This window comes from Muscardinus avellanarius (assembly GCF_963383645.1).
Source record: "Muscardinus avellanarius genome assembly, chromosome: 7".
Lineage (NCBI taxonomy): Eukaryota > Metazoa > Chordata > Mammalia > Rodentia > Gliridae > Muscardinus > Muscardinus avellanarius.
This window is the reverse complement of record NC_137793.1, coordinates 10,268,044-10,293,869: the sequence shown is the minus strand read 5'-3', so window position 1 is coordinate 10,293,869 and position 25,826 is coordinate 10,268,044. Positions and strand designations below refer to the sequence as shown.

Below are 25,826 nucleotides of genomic sequence, written 5' to 3'. Positions count from 1 at the left end.
TCTGTAATGTCTTCTTTATGGAATGATGAAATGTCCCACTTGTGTAATTTGTGTGTGTGTGGTGCTGGGGATTGAACCCAGGGACGTTTTGCCTCTGAGCTAAGCCCCTAGCCCTATTTTATTTTTTATTTGGAAACAAGGTCTCGCTAAGTCCCCGAGAGCCTCGTTACGTTGCTGAGGCTGACTCTGAACCTTCCTGTCTCAGCCTCTCAAGTACTGGGATTACAAGCAGGTGCCACTATGCCCAGCTTATATTTGAAAACCACCTAACTTGTCAAGTTTCACAGGTTGATAGCTGGAAAGGACTTTTGCTCCAGGGTGAATCATATCTCAGGTTTCACCCACTGCTGACTTATATGATGCTCAGATGATACTTTTAACTTGGAATCGATGCTGGTATGAGTTGACGCTGGGGGATGTTGTGATGGAATGAATATATTTTGCACGTGAAGACGTGAATTTGGAGGACCAGGAGGTAGAATATCATGGACTAAATTGTGTTCCCCAAATTAATCTGTCAGAGCCCTAACTGCCAAATGTAACTGATTTTGAAGATGGTGCCTATAAGGAAGTAGTAAAGGTTAAATGCGTTCAGAAGAGTGGAGTCCTACTGGGACAGCACTGGTGTCCTAAAAGAAGAGGAAGAGACTTCAAAATGTCTCCCCTCTGCACACACAGAGAAGAGGCTGCATGAGAGCAAAAGACAGCAAGACAGACCTCACCAGAAGCCAACCCTGATGGCACATGGATTGTGGACTTGTAGCCTCCAGAAAGGCAGGACACCTTTCGGCTTCCTAAGCCACTACCTGCTGCACTTTGTCACAGCAGCTGGAGGAGACTAATACATTCCCTATTCAGATCAATTGTAAGAACTACATTGTTTATTCCCTCCGCCCCCGGGAATGCCCACCCATCATTTTCAGGAGTTCTTCATTCTCCCCAGCCCATAGCATCTTGTTCAGTTGTACAAATATGTATTTGACCCAGAAGTTCAGTGATTTTAATAGCTTCACAAGAGGTCTGAGGCTTGATTTCTTTTTTTTTTGGAGGAGAGGGTACTGGGGATGGAACCCAGGGTCATTCTGCCTCCGAGCTACACCCCAGCCCTATTTTTAAAAATTATTTATTTTGAAACAGAGTCTAAGTTGTAAAGGACCTCACTAAGTAGCTGAGGCTGGCTGCTAACAGCCATCCTCCTGTCTCAGCCTCCCTAATGCTGGGATTACAAGTGTGTGCCTCCAGGCCCAGCTCTGAGGTTCAGTTTCTAGAATCAAGCTTTGCTAAAAAAATCTTAGACAAATCACTTCTCTGGCTGAGTGTGGTGGCTCACACTTGTAATCCCAGTACTTGGGAAGCTGAGACAGGAGGATCACAGGTTTGCAGCCAGCCTCAGCTACTTAGTGAGGACCTCTGGAATTTAGGGAGACCTTGTTTCAAAATAAATAATAAGAAATATGGCTGGGGGTGTAGCTCGGAGGTAGAATGTTCCTGGGTTCAATCCCCAGTACTGTAAAAAACAAAACAAAACAAAACAAAACAAAAAGAACAAATTACTTTTTTCTGATTATCAGTTTCTCTATTGGTAAAATAAGGTGTGTTGCTTCAGACTCGAGTTGTGTCCACATAGATTTGAATCCAGGCTCTGACATGAGCTGTATGACCTGAGGCAAGTATTACGGCCTCTTTCTCAGGTTTGATTTTTCTCATATCTGAAACAAGACTAATACTAATATCTACTCCATATAGGACTATTGGGCTACTTAAGAGAGATGGTACACAGAGTCCCTAGCACATATAAAAGGCATATAGAAGGCCAAAGTGCTGAGGGTAGTAATTATTATGACTCTCATAATTTTCTTATTCTAGGGATAATAAGTTTTCAGTAAGCAATTATTGTCAGGTCTCATCTTCCATTTCCATCCCCCAAACCTATATAAACCCGATCAGTAGGAAATTCAGGTTCCTTAAACGCACAGCCCATGGACTTTCTAGCCCTAAAGCTTTTGGCCAGCCTTTCTTGCGCCCAGTATCATCATCATCATCCCCCCCCCACCCCCATGTCTCCACTGGGACCCCTGATCTTCACCCTCGCAGCAGAAGGAAGGGCTCCTGGATTCCCCTGTTAGTTCTGGGTGCCTGCTGTTTGGATGAACTCTTTGGGAGCCTTGCCCCCAAGAGGGGCGCTTTCTGGGGGACAGCGCTGGGTGAGTTGTTCACCCAAAGCCACTGGCCCAGCGCATCTGGCCACCGTGCAGAGAGCGAGGGGTCCAGGTTAACTTCAAATCCGAGCCCCCTCCCCGACTGACCCTCCCCCGGCCGAGTCCTGGGGAGCCCCTTCCCCTCCTCGGGCTGGGGCCATCCCTTCGCGCGCCCCCTCCCCCACCCCACCTGAGCCAGCCTGCCCCCTGGGGGGTTTCGCGGCCCCTCCCAGGCGGGTCCCTCCAGCCCCCGCGGGCGGTGCCTCCCCTCCTCCATCCCTCCTCCATCCCTCGGGGCCGGGGGCGGAGCGTCTGGGCTGTGGGCCGGGAGCGGGCGGGCCCTGCGGCTTTTAGGCGAGCGGTGGGCTCCGGACGCGCCGCCACCGCCGCTGGGCCGGGGGCGGGCATGGCCGAGGGCGTGTGAGCAGGGGCAGCCAGGGCCCGCCACCATGCCCGGGGGCGCGGGCGCCGCCCGGCTCTGCCTGCTGGCTCTCGCGCTGCAGCTGCTCCGGCCGCGGGCGGCGCTGGAGCAGGGATGGACCCGCGGTAAGTGGCGGGGCGCGGGGGGCTCGGAGGCAGAGCGGGCAGCGTGGCCGGGGACCCCGGAGTCGTCCCGGAGGCCGGGAGCCTCGGGGACCGCCATCCCTGCGCCCCCCGCAGCTCCCCGGGGCCTGCGCCCCCGGCGATCGCCATCCCCCCAAGACCCCAGCACGGGCTTTGTTCCCACTCGGTGCTCCGGGAGGCGGTGGAGACCCCGGAGACTCTGAGCTGCTCGCTCGGTCTCCGCTCTGTGGCTGCTTGCGGCGGCTTCCGCTGCCCCCTCGGCTTCTCCAAGGTTTCTCACGGTCTGTCTCATCTCTGCACAAGCCAGGCGCGAGCATCCCGGGCGTGCGCCTGAGCGGCCTGGGCAGCGGGTCCCCGGGCCACGCTCGGGGTGGAAAATAAATGCCCCTGGCCCTTGGCGCATGTATGGGCATCACCGGCTGCACACAATCCCAGTGCTGGCTGGGATTCTACGGGAAGATGGTCAAGTCTGATGTACCCATTATACAGATGCGAAACTGAGGTCCCCACACAGAAAAAGGCTTTGCCCAAAGCCATGCCACAGAGCGAGGTCGCGCCTGCGCTGGCCACCGTGGCTCTCTTTCCGCCCCAGCCGACGGCCACCCTCACTCGGCCTCAGTTTCCCCTCTGTGAAGCAAAGGAGGTTGGACTCCAAGCCACCAGATTGGATGCTGAGTGATGTCTCCTTCTCACAACTAATTTCCCAGGCATCTCCCTGTCCCCGGGCTCATCCCTTGAGGCTCTCCCCGGATTTCGCGGAAGGAATGGTCTCTGCGGGCCGTGCCCGGGTTCCATCTGTATGATCCGAGAAAGCTTAGCCTCTGCTTGGCCGCCTCACACTGGCGGGGCTGGCTCCAGACTGCTCCTTGGGGGACAGAGAGTCAGCGATTTCGAATCAGGGAGCGCGGCAGGGTGGGGCCTGGATAGACACATCCTGACCAGGACACTGCGGGGCTTCCGGGGACGGTTCCCGAGGCCCTCTCTAGTGCCCAGGGCCGGATGGGGTCACTTTTCTAAGCTCTTGTACCTAAAGGGAAACTGAGGCACTGGGACTTTGCAGCGAGTCGGAGGATGGAGGCATTGCTCCCCCACACCTAAGGCCTGGGGCTCCCAGAGGGAGAAGGAGCCGGGTTGTATTTATCTCTGGTTTTCCAGACCTAGTAATTCCCGGGGAGTCAGAAAGGGAGGGAGAAAGAAGGAAAACGACCTGGGATCCCCAAAGCCGTAATTGCTATTAATATTTCCACCCCCTCCAGTCTTCCTGTGTTCCTATAAATATATATTGATAAAATTGGAAACATACTACCCATGCTGTTGTGGGTTTTGCATTTCACATGGGAGGCATGGCTCCAATCACCACAAGTTCCCAAGCTATGCTTTCAAAGGACCCTCTAAATTCCATCAAGAGATTGCAGAAGTAAACTTTTGAAACGTTAGAAGCCTGACTCTCATCCAGATGTGCTAAAGAATTCCTCATTTCATTGATGGCTAGCGAGCAGGCAGGTTGAAAGGTGCCTTAGAGGACCGGGGTAGCTCAGGCATTGGAAAAAGAGTGCTAAAATCTTGTGGCCAGGACAGATAGAGGCGTGGTTGGGTGCAGCACGGGGCAGAATAACAGTAATTCATGGTTATCTTTGGACTATACGGAAAATCTATCTATCTTTCTCCAACAGAAACCTACAGTTAAACATACAGGCTTTTAATTGAAAGCCAGCTGTAGGTTCCCTTTAGAGGCATCAACAATCCACGGGAGGGCCTGTTAAGCAGTGCTCCACATATAACTTGAAAAGGACATCCTGTCAGGCATGGTGGCCCACACCTATAATCCCAGTACCTAGGAGGCTGAGACAGGAGGATCGCAGTCTCGAAGCCAGCCTCAGCAATTTAGTGAAGCTCTCAGCAACTAAGCGAGACCATGTTTCCAAATAAAAATATACAAATCAACCGATCTAGGGATATAGCTTGGAGGTAGAATGCCCCAGGGTTCAATCTTAATTCCCAGCAACACACATATACGCAAAGAAAGGAAGGAAGGAAGGAAGGAAGGAAGGAAGGAAGGAAGGAAGGACAGAGGAAGGAAGGAAGGCAGGCAGGCAGGCCGGCTGACCTTATTTCTAAGTTCTGAACAATTTTTTTTTTAAACAGGGAGTATGTTTCTTTTTTGTTGAGATTTTAGATTACCTTTTGTATTTTTTCAGGATCATTAATATCATTTCCTTTAAATAGTTAGCTAAATATCTTAAGTTCCTTTTTGTTTAAAAGAATCTAGACTTAGAATCACTAGGGCAGGGCTATGCTTGTCTTGTTCTAGCAGGCTTATTAAACACCCACCATAGCTCTGGACACACAGTTAGTTTGGTCAATAAGTAAGTGCTTTGCTTCTGGTTGTTACCAGTCTTAGGAAGCTGATGTTAGTCTGATACAATTTTGGAGGGGCGATGTATTTTAATCGCAAATGCATCATAGCAGGAATCTGCAAGGCAAGTTAATCATCACAGTCCTACCACCTCACAGAAGCGACCATAGCCATCTTTTCTATCACACATTATACTGTCTGTTGACTGATGTGGTTGGTTTAGAAAAAATAGTTTGAAGTCCTCACTCCCATTCCCAGGGGCCTTTTGGGGTTGGCCTGCTTTTGTGGAGACTAATTTGCTTAAGTCTTGGGAAATTCTCAGTTATCAAGATGATCTGCAGCCCGGGTTTGAGGGCTGAACTGCCTCCAACACGTCTCTCTCCAGGAGTTCTAAGTCTCTATCTTGCAAAATAGGAATACTGCTACCTCGCTCTGCTCCTGGGGTCCTCTTTGTGAGAATGAAGGAGAACGGGGGGGGGGGGGGGGGGGGATGGTGTGGAGAATAGGAAGTCAAATGCAGATGGACACTTGCCATTAGGAAGTGCAATTTAACGTTATGTGGCTGGCTCTGTGGGTTAGGAAGCAGTTTCACATTGACCCTCCCTGAACACCGGCAGATGGGCAGGTATCACTGTCTTCCAGGAGCAAACCAAAGTTCAGCGGGAACAATACTCGCGGGCTTAACCTCCCTCCAGAATATACCAGAAGCCCACTGTCTCATCCCTCCCCGTGACTGATGTCATTTCAGTCTCCCAGGCTTATCACCGGGGCTCCTGCCAGTCTCCCAGCTTCTAGCCTCAGCCCTCCCCCCACCTCACTCTGCACTCAACTGGCCCAGGGATCTTTTTTAAACCAAATACAGATCATACTGCTCTGTGTTTAAAGCATCCAGGGCCTCCCAAGTCTATTTATAACAGAATCCAGACACGTTCCAGGGTTGCTGCATTATCAGATTCACTGCTGTTCACTGACCACATGTCTTACCAACCTCCCCTCTCACCCACTGGACTTCAGCGACCACTTCCTCCCCAGACAGGCCAGGCCCCTCTGCGCTGGCTGTGCAGAAAACCCTCCACCTGGGACCTCTTTCCCCGACTGCATGGCTGCCGGTGCTGGTCACGTAGGTCTCAATTAGATAGCATCTTTATCCTTCTGTCTGTAAGACTTGGTGATAAAAAAAAATCAGAGAACCCGAGAGACCGGCCAAGCATGTGTAGCTCAGCCAGGCCTAAAGGTGGACACAATACTGTCTAAATGAGAATAAAGCTATCACTGACCCGCTTCACTGTTCCCTCATCCCATCTGATTCTTTTCAGACCACTTAGCACCTCTTAGGATGTGTGGTTATTGTCCTTTTCCTGTCTCTCACCTCTGGAAGGTTAATTGAGTGAGTGCTGAGAACTAGTTTGTCCTGTTTACCAACACCTGCTAGCAGTGGCCCAGCAGGTCTTCTTACTCCCCCGCCCCCACCCGGGTCTGGGGACAGGGGGTCCTGGATTCTCAAAGCTGCTTGTCTTGCATTGACAGGAGGAAGCGAGGAGGGCAGCCCCCCGCCCCAGCATGAACTTCTAATACCTCAGTGGAAGACTTCAGAGAGCCCAGGGAGAGAACAGGTAAGACCTCAGAACGCCCCTTTTTAGACGCAGGAGGGGGCGGCTCGGGTCTGCGGGGCTGGGGGCCACAGACTGGTCCTCTGGTTCTGTTCTTAACTTTCTCTACCTTCTATGAGGGTTGGTTTTGGGTCTCAGATGGGGATTTTCCTTCATATTATGATGAATTTCCAGAAAATTCCAAAAACTATTAGTTGAGGAAATGAAAATTCACACTAATGCTGACACAAGCTGAGCACACGTACATGATGTGTACAAAATCACTTTCCACTGGAATTCGTTAAACTATTGCCATTACAGTTTTTGTTCTGCATAATACATCCTTCATTTTACTGCTAGGATTATGTACCTGAAGGGATATGAGCTGAAGGGATTATTTATTTATTCATTTATTTATTTATGGTGGTACTGGGGTTCCTGGAAACCCTTCTACCTCTGGGCTACACTCCCAGACCTATTTTTATATTTTTATTTGGAAACAGGGTCTCTTAAGCCAGCGTGGCTTCGAACCTGCGCAATCCTCCTGTCTCCGCCTCCCAAGCACGGGGATTACAAGCCTGTGCCACCACACCTGGCTGAGAAGGGATAATTTAAACGTGTGTGTGTGTGTGTGTGTGTGTGTGTGTGTGTGTGTGTAAACCCAGAGCATATTAGACAACTGCTATACCACTGAGTTACATTCCCAGCTTTTTAAATTTTTACTTTAGACAGAGTCTGGCTAAGTTGCCCAGGCTGACTCTGAATTTGAGATTCTCCTGCCTCAGCCTCCCTAGTAGCTGGGATTACAGGTGTGCGCCATCACCCCCACCTCTCAAGTATTTTTTTTTTTTTTTGGTGGTACTGGGGTTCCTGGAAGCCCTTTTACCTCTGGGCTACACTCCCAGACCTATTTTATATTTTTTTATTTGGAAACAGGGTCTCCTAAGCCAGCGCGCGCACGGCTGGCTTCAAACCTGCGTGATCCTCCTGTCTCCGCTTCCCAAGCGCGGGGATTACAAGCGTGCACCACCACGCCTGGCTATCAACTATTTTTAATAAGAGGCAAAGTAGGAACCTCAGACTGGGGAACATACATTAAAATCCCATAGGTTAGTTTGGCCACCATGCCAGAAAAATCCACATATTGTAGCAAGGGATTTGGAAAAAAACTGAAAACATGGTTCTGTTGTGCAGAGGGAACCTGTGTGTCTAAACGATTCTTTCTGGTTCTGGTTTTTAAGGCTGAAAGTGAGACACAAAAACAGAAGAATGGGAGAGGCAGATTATTATGCGCCAGTAACGTGCTGTGACCTTTCTGAAAAACTTGAGTTTCCTCATTTATAAAATAGGGCTTAAGCCAGGGCTGGTGTGCCATGGCTGTAATCCCAGTACTTGGGAGGCTGAAATAGGAGGATCTTAGATTTAGAGTTGGCTTCTAAGATTTCTTTGGGTTCAAATGTTCTGTGATTTATTGGGTACCATTTAGGAGCAAGATCATAGCAGGAAAGAGATATGTCAGGAAAGACTTTAGACATCGTGGCTTTTAAGTCTGAAAAGGTGAATAAATGGAAAGGAAGGTACCCGGAATTTTTTAAGTTATGATAAGAAGAATACAGACATGTCTCATGTCCCCAAGTGCCCCAGCTTAGTTTTTATGTTGTTGTCGTTTTGTTTTTTAGTACTGGGGGGATTGAATTCAGGGACTTTCTACCTCTGAGCCACACCCCAGCCCTGTTTTATTTTTTATTTTGAACCAGGATCTCACCATGTTACAGAGGTCCTCACTAATTTGCCCCGGCTGTCCATGAACCTGTGATCTTCCTGTCTCAGCCTCCCAAGAGCTGGGGTAATAGGTGTGTACCTCCACACCCAGCTCCAACATGGATTTACTAAGGGAGCTTGCAGAGAAAGGGACATTTTGACCGGAGGTAATAACAGGCCCGGGAGTCATTTCATTAAAAAGTAGGAAAGGCTGAAAATAGTTCCAGGAAAGTTTAGACAAATTAATGGATAGCCATCCTGGATCGGATTATTTTTAAAATTTAATATCTAGGCTATTTCAACCCACCATGACTGCCTGAGAAGGAATGGATCCGATACTTTTTATAGAGGCTTCTTTGTTCCGTCCAGATGTGAGATGCCGGGCATCCTCAGGAAGGGCCCGAGAACCCAAGTGGGGGACCAGATCCTGTCTTTGTTTCCAACCATTGTCTGCCCAGAACATGGCTCACTGTGTTCTGTAGGAGCGGTCAGCATAGTGCCTGGCACCATCGATATTTGTTGAATAAAGGAAGGAAGGAAGAAGGAAAGAAGGAAGGAAAGAGAGACCCTGAGCTGGGTTTCACTCGGGTCTCTTATTCTCATTTATGTAATTCATTGATTTATTAAACAGTAATGGAACACTGACTATATACTAAATGTTACACTGGTTTTTTGTTTTGTTTTGTTTTGTTTTGGCAGTACTGGGGCATTCTACCTCCGAGTGACACCCCCAGCCCTATCTTTTATTCTTTATTTTGAAACAAGGTCTCAGTAAGTTGCAGAGGGCCATACTGAGTAGCTGAGACTGTCTGGGAATTGCAATTCTCCTGTCTTAGGCTCCCAAGTACTGGGATGACAAGCGTGCACCACCACGTCCTGCTAGATCTCGGATTTTAAGGGAGATGCGCAAATATAGACCAGGTTTTCAGTACCCTATGGAGCTGAAGATGTATTTAATCCATCCCAAATCAGGAAAGACTTTCGACCCTTCGCTCAGGGGAGTGTGAACACTAGCTCAGCTCCCTACACGTCCTAGGAGCAGTTTTACAGTCCCTGGCCTGCACAGATTTGGAGTTATAAGAGAAACGCTGATCAGTAGAGCCGGACAGGGAAGTTTCATAGATCCTTAAAATGCAGTTTCATTGTTTTGCTTGAAATGTCTCCTGGAAACAAGGAGCATCTTATTTTAAATATCTGTGTCTGAGCACCTGCCAGAACACAGAGAATTATTTTTGGATAACCCAAATAAAAATAAATATGAGCGCTCATGTTGCAGCTTGCGTGTCTTTTGGGGGAGAGAGGACAGCGCTTTGTGGGGTCTTTCTTGTGTGGGCTGCACAAGGTTGCCTGTCTCTGGGATGAGGGGATGGCTACAGCTCTGTTGCTGTGGGCTCTGTCTCAAATGCCTACCCAGGGCAGTGTCCCTGGTGCTCAGTGTGAGCGGACGGGGCGCTGGCTAGGGCTTCTTGGGGTACAGCAGCAGCAGAGGACCTGCAACTGGAACAGGTGTTGGCAGAACTGAACCAGAGCTGCAGAACTGAGAGGTGGATCTCATAGTCAGAGTGACCTGACAGACATCTCTCCCCACCCCCACTTCCTGCTCCCATGGGTCCAAGACGTCCCTGGTTAAGATGAGGTAGTAAGATTGATTATGCAATGGACCGGTTGCCCAAGACTCCTTCAAAGGAACATTCAGATTTCTTCAGACCCTTTGATTGGCCTATGAGCCCCAGGGATGCCCAGACCCTTAAAGGATGCCCAAGAGTGGGGTTTGCAACAAATAAGAAAGGGGTGACTAGAAAGGGACCCACTTTCTGAGACACACTAGACCTAAGCTTTGAGGTCAATCTTAGAAGAAGTCGATGCTCCACTCCAGCTAAGACTGCTGTGGATTGAAGAGGTTTTTTTTTTTTTTTTAGTGGTACTGGGGTTCCTGGAAGCCCTTCTACCTCCGGGCTACACTCCCAGGCCTATTTTATACTTTGTATTTGGAAACAGGGTCTCTTAAGCCAGAGTGGCTGGCTTTGAACCTGCGCGATCCTCCTGTCTCCGCCTCCCACGCGCGGGGATTACAAGCGTGCGCCACCACGCCCGGCGTCATTTGCAGAGATTTTAAGGATGTAACCTGTTCCTTGCTTCCAAGTAAAGGAAGCTCATATTTAAAGCACCCCAAAGAATATATCCTGTTATAAGTATATGGAAATGTTCTCTTTTAAATTTTTAAAAAATTCAATAAAATTTCCTTCAAAAGAAGTTAAACAATCCTGACTCGAATTGATGAAGCATGGGGTTTATTATGATTTGGTTTTTAAACTTATCTGAGGTTTTCTACAATACTAAGATAAAAGACATTAAAAGTCCTTTTCTTAAATGACAAAAGCAATTATAAAAATACAGAAAGTTGCACCAAAGAAAATACAATTTACTCATGATCCTACTCCATTGGGCAAACATGGTAACTTTTGGGTTTTATTTCTATCTACTTTCTTCTCTTTATAAATAAAAACATACAGTGTTATATTTTGAGCCTTTATGATTAATAGTTAGTGTATATAATTTCTTAGCATTTGTTTTTTTTTTTTGGTGTATGTATAGTACTGGGGATTGAATCCAGAGGCGTTCTATCTCTGAGCTACACCCCAAGCCCTATTTTATTCTTTTATTTTGAAGCAGGGTGTTACTGAATTGCAGAGGGTCTCCCTAAGTTGCTGAGACTGGCTGCGGACCTGTGATCCTCCAGTCTCAACCTCCTAAGTGCTGATATTATAAGTGTGTGCCACCATACCTGGCTTTAGTAATTTAAGTTATGTATAAGTCAGTGTTTTTGATGACTTTCTTGTGTTCTGCCCTATGAATCAATCATGGTTTATTAAATCATTCTCCTGTTTTGGGATATATAGGTTATATTTCATTATTCGTTTTTATAAAAGATAAATGTCTTGGGGGCCAAATGTTTGCTCACGCCTTTATCCATTCAGCCAGTCTTATATTACCAAGTCAAATGCTTTAAATATTTAAAAGCTCTTGATTCGAGCTGGGGGTGGTGGCGCATGCCTGCAATCTCAGTTCTTGGGAGGCTGAGACACGAGGACTGCAGCAGGTTCAAAGCTAGCAACCTCGTGAGGCTCTCAGCAACTTGGGAAGACCCTGTCTTCCAAGTAAAAAATAAAATCGGTTTGGGATTGAAGTTTGGAGGTAGAACACCCTGGCTTCTAGCCCCAGCACTAGACAAACAACACACACACACACACACACACACACACACACACACACACACTTCTTGGTCCATATTACCAAATCATTTTTCAGAGAGTTAGTTTCCATTTAAATTCTCAGTAGTAGGGTGTAAGGGTGTCCATTTTACAATATGCTCCACTGTACTACAATTTATGGTTTTAAGCAATCTTTGTCACTATGACTTTAAGATATGATATGTTCTGTTCTTTATTTCTTTTTAGGTTGTTTAGGGAGATAGTTTGCTCATGATGCTGAACATATTTTTTATGCTTATTGGTCATATATATATATATATGTATATACATATATATATTTAAATATTTCTTGGTACTAGGGATTAAACCCAGGGCATTTTACCTCTGAGCTACATTCCCAGCCCTTTTTGTTTTTTATTTTGAAATAGGGTCTTGCTAAGTTTTCAAAGCTGGCCTGGAATCTATAATCCTTCTGTCTCAGCCTCCCAAGTACTAGGATAACAGGTGTGAACCAAGACACCTGGTGACCATTGGTGTATCTTGAATGATCTATTATGGGTCTGTAGCTTCTTTGGAAACCGCTTGTGTGAAAAATATATCTACTTTTAGACCTCTGGAACCTTGATTTGAGATGCTTGTCATTGCCACCTCTGAGATGATTTGAGTTGCCCAATTGGGGGCCCAAATAAAATAAGAATCCATTAGGAAGAGGTTGATCTGGTATTTCATTTTACTTATATTTTTGGACCGCACCTGGAAATTAAGCCTAGGGGTGCTCTACTACTAAACTACATCCCCAGTCCTCTTGTACGTTTTTATTTTGAAACAGGGTCTTTCTAAGTTGCCCAGGCTGGCCTTGAATTTATGATCCTCCTGTTTCAGCCTTTGTATTTTATAAATACTCAGTTCTGGTATTTTCTAAGAAAATGGCTAACATCTATCAAGGACTTCTTATATGCCAGGCATAATGCTATATCATTTCTTCTCATCATCTCACTTCATGTTTGCCAAGTCCCCATGAAATGGACTATTACGATCTCTACATCAGAAGAGGAAACAGAGATGCAGGGAGGGTTGGCGACTTGTCCAAGCCAGGCGCAGGCGTAAGAGCCAGCGCTTTGAGTCCAGGTCTGACCCCGCAGGGGGATCCACTGTGGAAGTCCATGTTTCCCTTTACCAGACCACACGCACACACCTAACCCGGCAGCTCCTCTTGCAGTTTCTTTCCTTGGCCTTTCCTTGGGGAAAGTTTGAGTCGCTCTGGATTGAGGTCACGCATGTTTGGGCTGGAAATGCAGTTGAGCTTTCCCGCTCACTTCCTGTGGATCCCCTGCCTGTCCCTGGAGGCCTCCGTCTCTGCCTGTAGCCACTGACATTCTTTTCTTGTTCCTTGTAGCATCCGCGCAAAGCTGAGCTCAGGGTAACGGCTGAGGGGCGAGAGCTGATCTTGGACCTGGAGAAGAACGAGTAAGTGGACGCCTCCTTTTGTTTGAAACCAAACAATGAACTTCTGTGTCAAGGACCGGCCGCGGGTGCAGGTGGCACTGTTTGGGCAGGAAGCTGGTAGTGAAGTGGCCCATGGCTCTCCTTCCTTGGTCCCTTTTGGGGAGCATCTTGCAAAGATAGAATTTTCCCGTGGTCTCTTAACTTGCTGTGAAATTGCTGGACCGCTCAGCGTCTTGCTTGGACTTCCTGAGGCTGTATTTCCGGTGCCTCTGGGAGCTCCCTGCAGGCCCCGGGGGTGTGCTTGTGTGAGACCATGCACGGATGGATGGCCTGGAAGCAGCTGCTTTTCAGCTCCCGCCAGCACGCAGGGCAGGAAGGGAAGGTAAAGGGGGGACGGGTGGCGGCAGCAGGAGGAGGAGACAGGGCAGGATGTGCTGGGATTTGGCGCCTCCGACCCTGATAGTTCTGTCTGTCTCTGGTCAGCCAAGTCTGAGATTTTACCAATAAGGGCATTGTCAGCAGACTCATAGCTTCACTGAACCCAGCCCCTCCTCCACCTTCCCGGCCTCATTCATCTCGGGCGGTGGCCTGGCTCAAAAGCCTTCCAACATTGATCTGCTGCCGGGCGTGGTTATAACTTGATTCCTGTTACTGAGGGGATGGATGTAGCGCTTGGTGACATCTGTTGCACATTCTTCAACCCTGGCCTGTGCTCTGGGCCACTAAGGAGGTCTCCTTGCTGGGCCCAGGCACTCTGAAGGCCTTTGGAACCTCCCCACCAACAGTCCTGCTTTCTCCAACCATGCAGACATCGCAGATAAGCATAAGTTGTTTGGACCGCTGCCCGTCTCCTCTTGGCAGCCTCTGAAACCCCTGGAAGCGGATGAGTAATCACGTGCATTGCTGCCAAGAAAGGGACGGAGAAGGGCCGTCCCATCTCCAGGAGGGTGGGAAGGGGCATTTGGCTCCAGTGCAAAGGAAGAATGTAATGAATTCCAAATCTGGGCTCTTTGGACCCTGGTAGAGGAGGGCAAGAGCGTCCCAAGTGTGTTAAAGCCCAGCTTGGCGGGACAGTGGGGCTTGGTTTTTGCCTCTCTTGAACCAGGCTTTGGGTTCTGGAGAGACAGAGAGCTGGGCTGCCCCCCTCCAGAGTAAAACCTGCTCTGATTGGCTTACTGGAATGCTTCTTTTCTTCTTTTTCCCTGGGACAAACCTGGTTGTTGCATCCCCAGAGGGTACAGGACCTCCTTACCCAGGGTTCCTCCTTGGATTGTCCTGTGGTTCTACAAGGAAAGGACCTCGCAGGGTCTGTTCTCCTGCAGTAGTTCAGCCCTTTGGTTCCCTGTTATGGGGCATGGTGACACATGCCTATAGTCCCAGTACTTGGGAGGTTAAGACAGAATTGCAGGTTTGAGGACAGCCTCAACAGTGTAATGAGACTCTCAGCAACCTAGACTCTGTTTTAAAATCAAAAGGGCTAGCTGGGCGTGGTGGTGCACGCTTGTAATGCCCGCGCTTGGGAGGCAGAGACAGGAGGATCGTGCAAGTTTGAAGCCAGCCTCGCTGGCTTAAGAGACCCTGTTTCCAAATAAAAAATATAAAATAGGTCTGGGAGTGTAGCCCGGAGGTAGAAGAGTTTCCAGAAACCCCAGTACCACAAAAATAAAATAAAATAAAATAAAATGGGCTAGGGATGTATCTCGGAGGTAGAATGCCCCAGTTACCAGTAAATAAATAAATAAATACATACATACATACATACATACATACATACATACATGTTCCCTATTGCCACCCAAATCTAATCTGTCCTGTTCTGCCCCCAAGTAGAGTACGTGATCTGTCAGCTTTCTCTGGGAAGCCCAAGTGATGGAGCAGGTGTTATGGGCAAATCCTTAGGTGGTTATGAGGATTGAAAGGTGATGTTCGCGAAGGGCTTCTGGAGCACAGGCCAGTGGCCAGCTGCTCGTGGTTGTGACCTTAACTGCTCCACACCCAGGTTCCAGGGAGAGCAGCTCTCGGGTCTCACAGCAATCACCGTGAGGCTGCACATGGTTCCTGGCCTCCTTGGCTTGGCAGAAGGCAGGAGAGTGGACTAAAATGGAAATGGCTGAGCCCAGCAGCATGACCTCACCAGGTGTCCCAGGGGCCGGCTTCCTGCTCCTTGCATCCGAATGGGGCTCTTTGTTTTCAAACATGTGTCAGTGAGCGGAACTGCAACTGCACACGACTTCCTGGTTTGTTTACTTCCCAAAGGCCCTATCATTCGAGGTGCACGCCTGCAAGTCCGGATTCGAAACCGTCGTGGAGTGGGGGAGACACTCTTTTGAGTGTTCAAGTTGCTGTTTCAGTATCAAGTTTCCATACTCCTGTGATATCTGAGGGGGTACCCTGGCCCCTGTGCCCAGTGATTTCTTGGGATCTGGTTCTCAACCTCCTCCGGTGATGCACTCCTCCTGCTCAGCCGTTCTGCATCTGTCCATCCCTGGCTCCGGCCTGGGTCCAAGTGGGGAAACAGTGAATGAGCCAGTTCTGCCTGTGTGGAGCTTGTATTCTCTTCAGAACAGACAGCAAGCAGACAAATGCGTGTACGGAGAAGTTCTGTTCAGAAAACAAAGAAACATGAGGGCTGGGGCAGCGGTTGTTTATGAATGGTGGTCAGGGAAGTCCTTGCCGAATTGATACTTGGGTCAAGACCCGAAGGAGTCAATGACAGGACAACTCAGAGAGAGGGGACAGTCAGATTCAGAGGTCCTATAGGTTATGACAATTTCTGCTCCCTCTTCGTACCCTCCTATATTTCTCTATTCATTGGATTTTCAACCCCTCCTCCTTCCCATAGGAGTGATGGGCAAGGGTCTCTGGGACTCTGAAAGAAGGAAAGGATATTTTAAGTTTGCTTTTCCATTGTCCTGAGGTGTCTGGCCTTCTCCCATCAAATCCAAGCCTTCCTGCTAACGCCTGGCCCAAAATAGCAGAGAGCAAGCCTTTAATGGAATTCACACATTGAGAGATTATGGCCAAGAATGGTGAGGACGGAGCATGCGGGGGATGGGCCAGGAGCGCAGGACTTGGCTGGTGGTGCTTCTGCTCAGACTGCAGATGCTCAGAGGTTCGATGGCAGGCAGCCAAGCCCCGCAGCCTGTTCTCGGCTCTGAAGCAACTCAGGACAGACGACATCTTCCCTGCGAGACATCCTCCTTGTCCCTGTTAAGTACAGGTGAGAAAGAATGACCTAGCAGGGACCTTCTGAGCGTGGCTTCACGTCAGACAGTCTACCGTTCAAGTCCCCATCTGCAGAGTTTTCAAGTCTCAATTCCCTGCCCTGGGGTATAATCATAGCTCCAAGTCACAGAGCCAGTGAAGGGTGAAATGAGACGGTGATATCAAGGGCCTCGCCTGGCGCCCAGCTTGTCTTCCATTCTTAGGGAGTGGCAGCTATTATTATTTCTGTGTTGTCATTTCTCAGTTGCAAAATTCGCGTGGGCTCATAGAAGACACATAGCCAGGCTAAACGGATAAAAGAGAATCTACCGTTAACTGGTGGCCATACTCCGGAACCTTTTTGTCTACATAAATGTATGTAGGAGGATATTCATGGACACAACCACACAAAAGCACCACCACACCAAGGTGTGGCACACACAAAGATGCTCTTTGGGCTGTGGGAGGGGAACAGAAGTGACAGTCTACTAGTTGGTCTATTTTTTTTTTTTTTTTTTTTGGTAGTACTGGGGATGGAACCCAGGGGTCTTCTACCTCCGGGCTACACTCCCAGACCTATTTTATATTTTATTTGGAAGCAGGGTCTCTTAAACCAGCCAAGGCTGGCTTCGAACCTGCACGATCTTCCTGTCTCTGCCTCCCAATCGTGGGGATTACAAGCGTGCGTCGCCACGCTCAGCTCTAGATGGTCTATTTTGAAACTTGATTTTTAAACTCAACTGGATGACTTACTTGATAGTACTCTGCTCTAATGTGGTGTCTATGACATTGTTTTGTACATTAGCTTAGCATCTACACACTCAGAAATACCTACTTTGCAAATATTGATGCATAGCTGTTAGAAGAAGCTTACATGTGACGCAGGCAGCGTGGGACAGTGGACACAGCGCTGCGCTCAGGGGCAGGTGACATGGAGTCGGTCAGCGTGCCAGTCAGCCCTCCCAAACCTCACTTTCTCATCTGTAAAATGGGGCCCTGGTCTCATTTGGGCACCAAGCGCTCTTCTTCTGCTACTTACTCACAGGACCCTCTGTAAGTAGAAAAATGGAAAAGGAGCCTTTGCCTCGAGGAATTTATTCCAGTTGCAGAGACCTCCCTGGAGGTGGTGGGTGAAGGAAGCCATGGGACACTGCAGTTGGGGATAAACCACTAACTTGGGACTCACTGTGCGGGCAATGGAAAACACAGGGAGGGAATTAGAGGGCAGAAATTATAGGCTGCTATTCCTACAACCCACAATTTTGCACATACATACATAATATATTTTTTTCTTTATCCAATTTTTCATGTTTTGCAGACTGCCTCACTGACCCAGGCACCACAGTTGACAGAATCTTGTTTGCTGAAATCAGATGTCGTCTTCCTTGCCATAGGCATCCCAGGAGACAGACATCTCTGGGGATACACAAGCCCTGGCTCTCTCCCGCTTCTTTACTTTCTCCCGTTTCTTTACTTTCTCCCGTGGGAGGGCACAGTGAACTGTTTGTTGCACTTCGAGGATGCTCTCTGGGCTTCTGCTGGTGGGCAAAGTCACCTTCAAAAGCGAACCAGCCACTCCGAGAGCGGGCACTTTGCCCAGGGAAGACCATGTGCTTCTCTCTGCCCGTCTTCTGAGCACATTGGGGGACTCATCATTTCAGCATACGATTGTCCTTCCTTGAGTTCAAATGATGGTGAGACTTGGGCTTAAGAAAGAGAAAAGCATGCGTTGGTCCCCATTCACGGTGCTACGGCCCGGTAGGCTAAAGAGAGGTCCCCTGTGGAAATGGTATTTGATTCTCTTTTGTTTTTTTTTTTCCTTCCCCTTGGACCTTGTAGGAAGCAGTCACTGTCAAGGTCGAATTTGAGCCTATAGAGGTGTACAAAGTTTAATACCTACCATTACTTCTGACTTTAGCCTGTCTTTCTTTCTACTTGAGACATTAGAAAGAGATTGCTTTTTGTTATCCTGGAAATCGAGATAGAGCCTGAAAACTTAGCAGCCATTCACTGATATTGGAGTGATCCAGGTCTGTCAATTTCCCTTTTTCCTCGCAACCCTATTTCGATTGTCTAACACGGGAGGAAATGAGGGGAGAAGTGGCAGACAGGAGCGCTTTTCCTCAGTAGACAGGATGGGTTATTTATCATCTCTTATTGCTGCATTTCTCTTCCAAAGGAGTCTGGGAGAAATGTGTAGCCATTGTGCATCAAAACTCTAAATACCACTCAGACCACGAAACACCCCTGCCCACCCACACCCCGACTTCCTCTCGGGTCAGCAGTAGTCTTTAACATTCTACCTAGGGTAAAGGACAGCTTTCATTGACCCTCCCTAGTCAGGAGCTTCACTCGTTGTTGGCAAAATTCAATTTCCTGGATCAAAGAGAAGCTTAGAAAGGCTTAGCCCGGGCCCCGACGCTCCTTAGCAAGCTACGTTTCAGTGAGTTACGCTTAAATGACTCACAGACATATGGATCATATTTCACTTTAAATACACATGGCTTAAGAAATTAACGGATATCTTTCTTTAACCAAGTATTTGGCAGATCTAAAGTATTCAAAATGTTTTTCCAAACTCTACATGCAGCTGGCCTCCCCATCCCTGCCGCTAAGATTGTCTAACCCAGGGAGACTAGTGCTGGGGAAACAGTTGGATGGGTGGGGACACCGGGATTTGATGAGAGCTGCCTGTGGACATCTGAAACTTTCTTCAGACATTTTTTTTTTTAAAGTAACTGGAATGGAATTAACCCTGCAGTACTGAAGACAATGCATGATTGTTAGTACTGTGCAAGGTACCTTACCCTTGAGAGGTATGGTGGTCCTGTTTGAGATGCAGTTTCCAACTGTGGGTTTGTAGACTGAAGTTTATTTTGCTTATAATTCCCACGTTGTACAGAATTCCTGGGATTACAGAACAAATGGATTGTCAGATAGTCTGATAGGATCTTTGTATGAGCCGAATTCCCAAGCACACCTCTGTGTAAGCAGGGTTTCTAATCGTTACGGATTGAATGTTTTTATCTTCATCAAATCCAAATGCTGAGTTTCTAACCCTCAAGGTGATACCATTAGGATGTGGGGTGTGGGCAGGTGAATAGGATGGTACCCTTATTAAACAGACCCCCGGGAGCTAGCTCACCCCTTTTATCATGGGAAGACACAGAAGTACCATCTACAAAACAGAAAATAAGCTCTCACTGGGCCCCAAAGCCGAGAACCCTTTGGTCTTGGACATCTCAGCCTCTGAAACTGTGAGAAATAAATTTCTGTGGTTTATAAGCCACCTGGTTTATGATATTTTGTTACAGTGGTCTCAGTGGACTAAGGTAGTGCTATTTATAAATCATGGAAAATACTGCCTTCTTAGGGTCCATTGTTTAAGCTCAATTTCAGTGAGTAGGTGATCTGAAGGGAGACAGATACCCAAGTAAGAGTCAAGGAGCATCTGGAATGGAAATACCGTGGGTGTGTTGATTCTGAAGGCTGTGAACAGATGGGCCCCAAACATCCTCGTCCATGGGGTGAAACAGGCTTGGCTTTGGGTGCCAGAGAGACCCAGATTCAATTCCTGCCCCCAGCATCTCCTGGTTAGGTGGTCTGTGGCAAGTTACTTGCCTTCTGAGTTTGACATCTTCATCTGATTTGTAATATTATTTGGCAAGCATTTACTGAGAGTTACTCCTCGTGCAAAGGCTCTCGAAACGATGTCTTATTTAATCCTCATGGCGCCCTTTGAAAGAGAGGTTATCATCATGCACATTTTATTATAAATAAAGGAATTCCAGCATGCGGAGTTTAAATCGTTGGCTCAATATCGGGCAGAGCCAAGAGGCAAACTTAGGCTCACCAGCCTCCTACTACACTGGAGCCCAGTGCTGAGAGCAGACTTTAAAAGCTTTATGACATTGTATTGTAGGCTTAAAAATGCACTCCCTTCCCCCCCCCCCAAAAAAAAAATCCACATTCTAATCTCGAAAACATGGACAGTGTTGCTTTATATGCCCTAAGAATATTTTTTTTGTGTGTAGGTCTGATTAAGTTAATGATCTTCTTTGAACTTTATTGTCTTCATAATTAAACAAAAGATGGAGCTTAGAACTGGCATGTGGCCCTTTCCCTTCCTATCTCCTCCCAGTTCAGGATGCTTCTATCTCTTAGGAGCCAGGGTCCTCTTAGACCCAGCTGGGCTCAACATGCCCAAGCCTTGTAGTTTTAGCCTTTTACCTCCAAATTGGCTTAATGTTGATTTTTTTTTTTTCTGGGCACAGAGAATCTTTGTGCTCTTGTACTCCGTCACACCGTGGGCACTACTCCTTGGGCTTCTCATTCTGGGGGTGGGGGAGATTAGGACCACTCACCACGTTTGCTGGAGTGGTGAAAAGTTGCTAGGTAGATCCCCGAATCAGCCTGAACAGTGGCTAGGTAGATCCCTCAATCCAATCACAAATATAAAGGTCAGGCAGCAGGAGATTCGATCACAGGCATGATATGACCACAGCGACAGAGAATAGAGAGTTGTAGCCACAAGCCAAGGAGCACTAGCAGCCACCAGAAGTCAGAAGAGGCAGGAGTTTATTCTCTTGGGGGGAGGGAGAGAGGATTTCAGCCCTGCCTGCTGACATCTGGATTTTGACCCAGTGATACTGATTTCATTCTTCTGGCTTCCAGAGCTGTGAAAAACAACTTTCTATTGTTTTATTTCACAAAATCTGTGGTTTATTGCACAACAAATCTAGGAAACAAACGTGTAGGGTGTGTGGTTTAGCGATGAAGTATTACGATGTGCCTTGCACACACCCAGGACACGCCAAATTTTATGAGCCCAGTCAAGAACAAATGTTTTCTGAAATGCTTGGTGGTGCAAGGCATGACATGCATCCCTTGCAGCTTTCTCGAAACACAAAAGTACAGGACAAAAACATATTGAGAAATAATGTTACCAACATTTGCTAAGTTGCAGGTCACGTTCTCTGATGCTCAGCCTGCCCTTGGGAACTTCTGGCCTGAAGATGACTAGTATTGCGGGCCAGGTATTGGTAACAACAACGCCAATAATGGAAAAAGCCACAGTGTAGCAGATGCTTATATAATAGGCACTGGACTGTCACCACCACCCTAGGAGGGTAGGCACTGTATGAGCCCCTTTTGGCAGATGGGGACCCTGAGTTCTAAAGCGGGGAGATTCGCTCAAGGTTACCTGGGTGAGGGCAGAGCTGGGATGTGAAGCTAGGTAACTCTTGACTCCAAAGTACAAGTCCCTTAACCAGGTAATTATGCTTTTCTCAGGTCCTGGTTCAGGAGACTTTGAGCACCTTTCCCATAGTCGGAGCATGACTTCCTCCCATCCCTCTTCCCTTTCCTTCTGCTTCCCCTAGTCCTGGTGAGAATTTGAATGTCTGTGTAATGTAGTGGTGTGATCTAGGCAGGATGGATCCAGTGCCTGTCTTTGCTATCCCTGGAGATGTAAGATTTACCAAGACACTTCATCTTCAAGAATCTCAGTTTCCCCATCCATACGATGGGGATAATAACACGATTACCTCATAGCACGTTCTGTGAATCCAATAACGTAATGCCCTTAAAGGACTTACCCAGTGCCTGGGTACAGTGACGGCGCAATAAATAGCCACTGTTCTTTGTGTTTTTCAGGGCTGGAAAAACATCTAAGAATGATGTAAGAGGGAATTCCCCCGAGTCTGTTTCCAAATGTAATTAAGAACTGTTGGCTTTAAAACCCATTGACCCGGGGAGGAAACTCGCTTCTTCTCTGCAGCGATGCCCAGTTTGACCTAACTGTATCTGCAGAAGGGGTACCTGACTCCTCCCTTGGCAAAGCCCTGGGCTGTCTGATAAGGAGGTTGACTGGTTTGGTTCACTGGTTCCGGCTCCGTCTCCTTCCAGGGACCCGTGGCCAGGGCTGCCTGTGCGGCCAGAAAGGATGTCCATGGTTTTCCTTTGTCCCAAGCTTATTTCTCCTGGCCGCCCCTCAGCAGGAGCATGGGGTGGAATGAATGGGAGGAAACTGTCAACTGCCCTGTTGGCCGGGGACAGACCCTTGTCAGAGCTCAGGGAAGCTGGAGACTTGGAAGAAGCCACTGTTGTCTTGAGTTTGAGGATCCCTTTATCATCAGGGTGTTCACCCTAGGGTAACAATGACAAGAGCCCAGCAGTAGAACAGTTACCATGATTTTTTTGTTTTATGTAGATTTTTTTTTTAAAAAAAAGCCCTATCTACTTTTACCCAGATGGAGTCATACTATTTATTCCCTCAGTTTTATAGCCTATTTTTTTCCATTTTGGAAAGATAGCACGGATATCAAAATACTTTCAAAATCCGACACAAGAACTTTTTGGAATGCTTGATAGTTTTCAGGATAAAACTCTAAAAAATTATAGTCTTAAAATAAGTGAGATCATACTTTACATGCTGCTATTTTGTACCTTGATTTTTCATCGTCTTCAACATCTTTCCACATTTGTACTTTCACTGTTTCTTTTCTTTTCTTTTCTTTCTTTTCTTTTTTTTTTTTTGTGGTACTGGGGGTGGAACCCAGGGGCTTTCTATCTTCGGGCTATACTCCCAGACCTTTTTTATATTTTATTTGGAAACAGGGTCTCACTAAGTTGCTGAAAGCCTCACTAAGTAGCTGAGGCTGGCTTCGAACCCATGGGATCCTCCTGTCTCAGCCTCCCAAGCACGGGGATTACAAGTGTGCGCCACCACGCCCGGCTGTAGTTTCACTGTTTCTAATGATGGCATCGAATCCCACTGAACAGATGGATCAGAATTTGTTGATTATCCTTTGGGCAATTGGCTTCTGATTTCTTGTTATTACAAATAATACTGCAGTAATAGGCTTGTGTAAAATCTTCAAGCTTACCTCCAAGTGTTTTTGCAGGACTGCTCTGTAGAAGTAGAGTTGCCAGATCATGTAGCAGATGCATTTAAAATGTCTTTCAGCTATAAGAAACTGTTTCTCCACAGGTATCCCCCAAAGGCTGTAACATTTATATGGCTGAGCATGAGAGTACATTATGGATACATTTAAAATATATATACATATGATATATGTATATAAATTATATATATATATATATATATATATATATATATATATATATATATTTAAATACTGAGGACCAAACCCAGGACACTCTGTGTGCACTGTACCCCAGCATCTCTTTTTAAAAAAAAATATCATTTGAGACAAGGTCTTGCTAAGTTATCTATGTTGGTCTCAAACTCACCAGCCTCGGCTTCCTGAATTAGCTGGGATTATAATCAGGAGCCACTATGCTTGGCCTCTCATATCATTTTTAATGGCTCTATGATGTTAGATCATATGTGCTCACCACAATCAACTCCTTAAGCTTCTTATAACAAAAAAAACTATCAAATGTTTGATAATGATAAATGAAATTATTAAATGCAGATTAGAGAGAATGTACTAAATCGCGGTTTACTCAGCATTCGGGCTCAGCAATAATCAATATGCCATGATTACTTTAATCACCCCTTATTGGAAATAAATGCTTTGGAGGCGAGAGGAAAGAGGAATTTGTGACTGGAAAGACACAGTTTTTGAAATCTATGTATGTTGCAGCATGTCTCAGCCAACATTCTCACTACTATAAACCAAAATAACATACTACACAATTTGGAGGAAAGAAAATTTATTTGCTCACAGTTTTTGGAGATTTTAGGTTCAGTCTGTGAGGCCAGGGTCTGTGGATCTCAGGGCATGGAGCCAGGATGCAGAGAGAGGGAGAGAGCAAGGGCTCTGCTCTCAAATCATGGAGGTCAGAAGCAAGAGAGAGCAAGCAAACAAGGGTGTGCAAAGCCAAAGCACAGTCCTGCGGCCACACGTTCTAGGCACTCACATGCTCCAGCCACACCCTGCAGGCCTCGGTTACCTGCCAGTAAATCCATCACAATGAATTTATCCACATTGCAACCCTCAGGATGCAACAACATCAACTCTGAACATTAATGCATGAACTTGTCAGGGGACATTCTGTATTTAACCATTACACTCAGTATTTTTAATTGATATTTAATATTCTATGTGTGGCTATACACATTTTGTTAATTCATTCTTTCATCATTGATAGATCTCCTCCCTTTTAAGCCGGGGCTGACTGCTCACTATCTTACACGTTTCACTTCAGGGGATTCTGATTGACACTTCCAGGTAAAGTCCTGTGCAAGATGCTATTGGAAGCAGGGATAGAGACACAGGTGGTTTTGCTCTCTGTGGGAGAGAAAACAACACAGAAACAGCATAGTCCACAGCAGATCGTGAAGCAGAGTTGAAAGTAATGCTTTGGAGGCAAAAGGAAAGAGAAATTTGCGACGAGGTGACAGGAATGTTCCTAGAGAGGGTCATTTGTAGTTTTGTCATTCCATGAGGGGAGACTTTTGGTGAGACTGAAGAGATGAGTAAGGGAATGAGAAAGGAATTCAGACCGAGAGAATGCTATGTCAATATTTGGTCTGGATCGAGGGGAACTCCCAGCTATAGTGCCAATATCCCTTAGCAATTCAGTTTTCCTTACTAGCCAAATCATTTGAATTCAGAAGAGTAATCTGCTCAGGTTAGGGAAGGGGGTGCTTTTCTTTCTTTAGCTGTGCTCCTAGAGTGTTTGAGGGGTGGAGAGTTTGATTTTGCATTCTCCAATTTTTTTACTTTGAGTGGGTTCTCTTTTGTTTTGGGTAAAATCATGTGGTGCTGGGCATGGTGGCGCATGCCTGTAATCCTAGTACTTAGGAGGTGAGACAGGAGGATCACAGATTCAAGGACAGACACACGAAGTTAGTGAGGCCATCAGCAACTTGGAGAGACCCCATTTCAAAATAAAAAATAAAATAGGGCCAGGGATATAGCTCAGAGGTAGAATGCCCCTGGGTTCCAAACCCAGTACAAAACACACACACATGCACATGCACACACATACACACACACACACACACACACACACACACACACGCACGCACGCACACAAACAAAATAAACAAAGCAGTAACAAAACCCTTGTACTTAGGGGCGAAATGCTTGAAGAAGACTTTAAAAGTAGGCTGAATTTTCTATATCTTGAACACGAAACATCGTGCCCCCCCACACACACTGAAAAGAAATTTGGGCTGAGTGCAGTTAGTGTAGTATACCTAACAGATGGAGCCCATGGATTACAGAAGAGGCCAAGATAGCGTTTTCCCACCTTGGGTAGGTGGGAGAATCTCACAAGAAGTAGAAGTGGTGGGTGGGATGAAGATGGATCAATGGATGCATAATTTGGATTGGGGAGATGCACTGGAAGTCCTACCTTCCAGTCCTTTTCTTTCTTCCAGTTCCAAGGACGGGACTGAACTCTTCATCTAAGCTCCTTCCTCCAACATTTCTTCTTGGGCAATGGAGCATGACTATCCTGGAGAAAATGTAATGTCTGAGAGGCAAGGTCAATACTGGGGCTTCTGGATAGATTCTCTCCT

The 25,826-nt window shown here is 47.0% G+C and overlaps 1 protein-coding gene across 1 annotated transcript in view; it reads left to right on the top strand.

Moving 5' to 3' along the window:
• Positions 1 to 2,647: 2,647 nt before the first annotated feature.
• The window catches only part of ADAM19 (ADAM metallopeptidase domain 19), a gene marked incomplete at both ends in the record, with an annotated part of 82,251 nt that continues 59,072 nt past the window's right edge, over positions 2,648 to 25,826 (top strand). The window contains 3 exons of the mRNA XM_080698624.1: positions 2,648 to 2,744; positions 6,646 to 6,731; positions 13,077 to 13,147. Of these exons, the coding sequence (XP_080554750.1) occupies positions 2,648 to 2,744; positions 6,646 to 6,731; positions 13,077 to 13,147 (254 nt within the window). The remainder of the gene's footprint in view (positions 2,745 to 6,645; positions 6,732 to 13,076; positions 13,148 to 25,826) is intronic.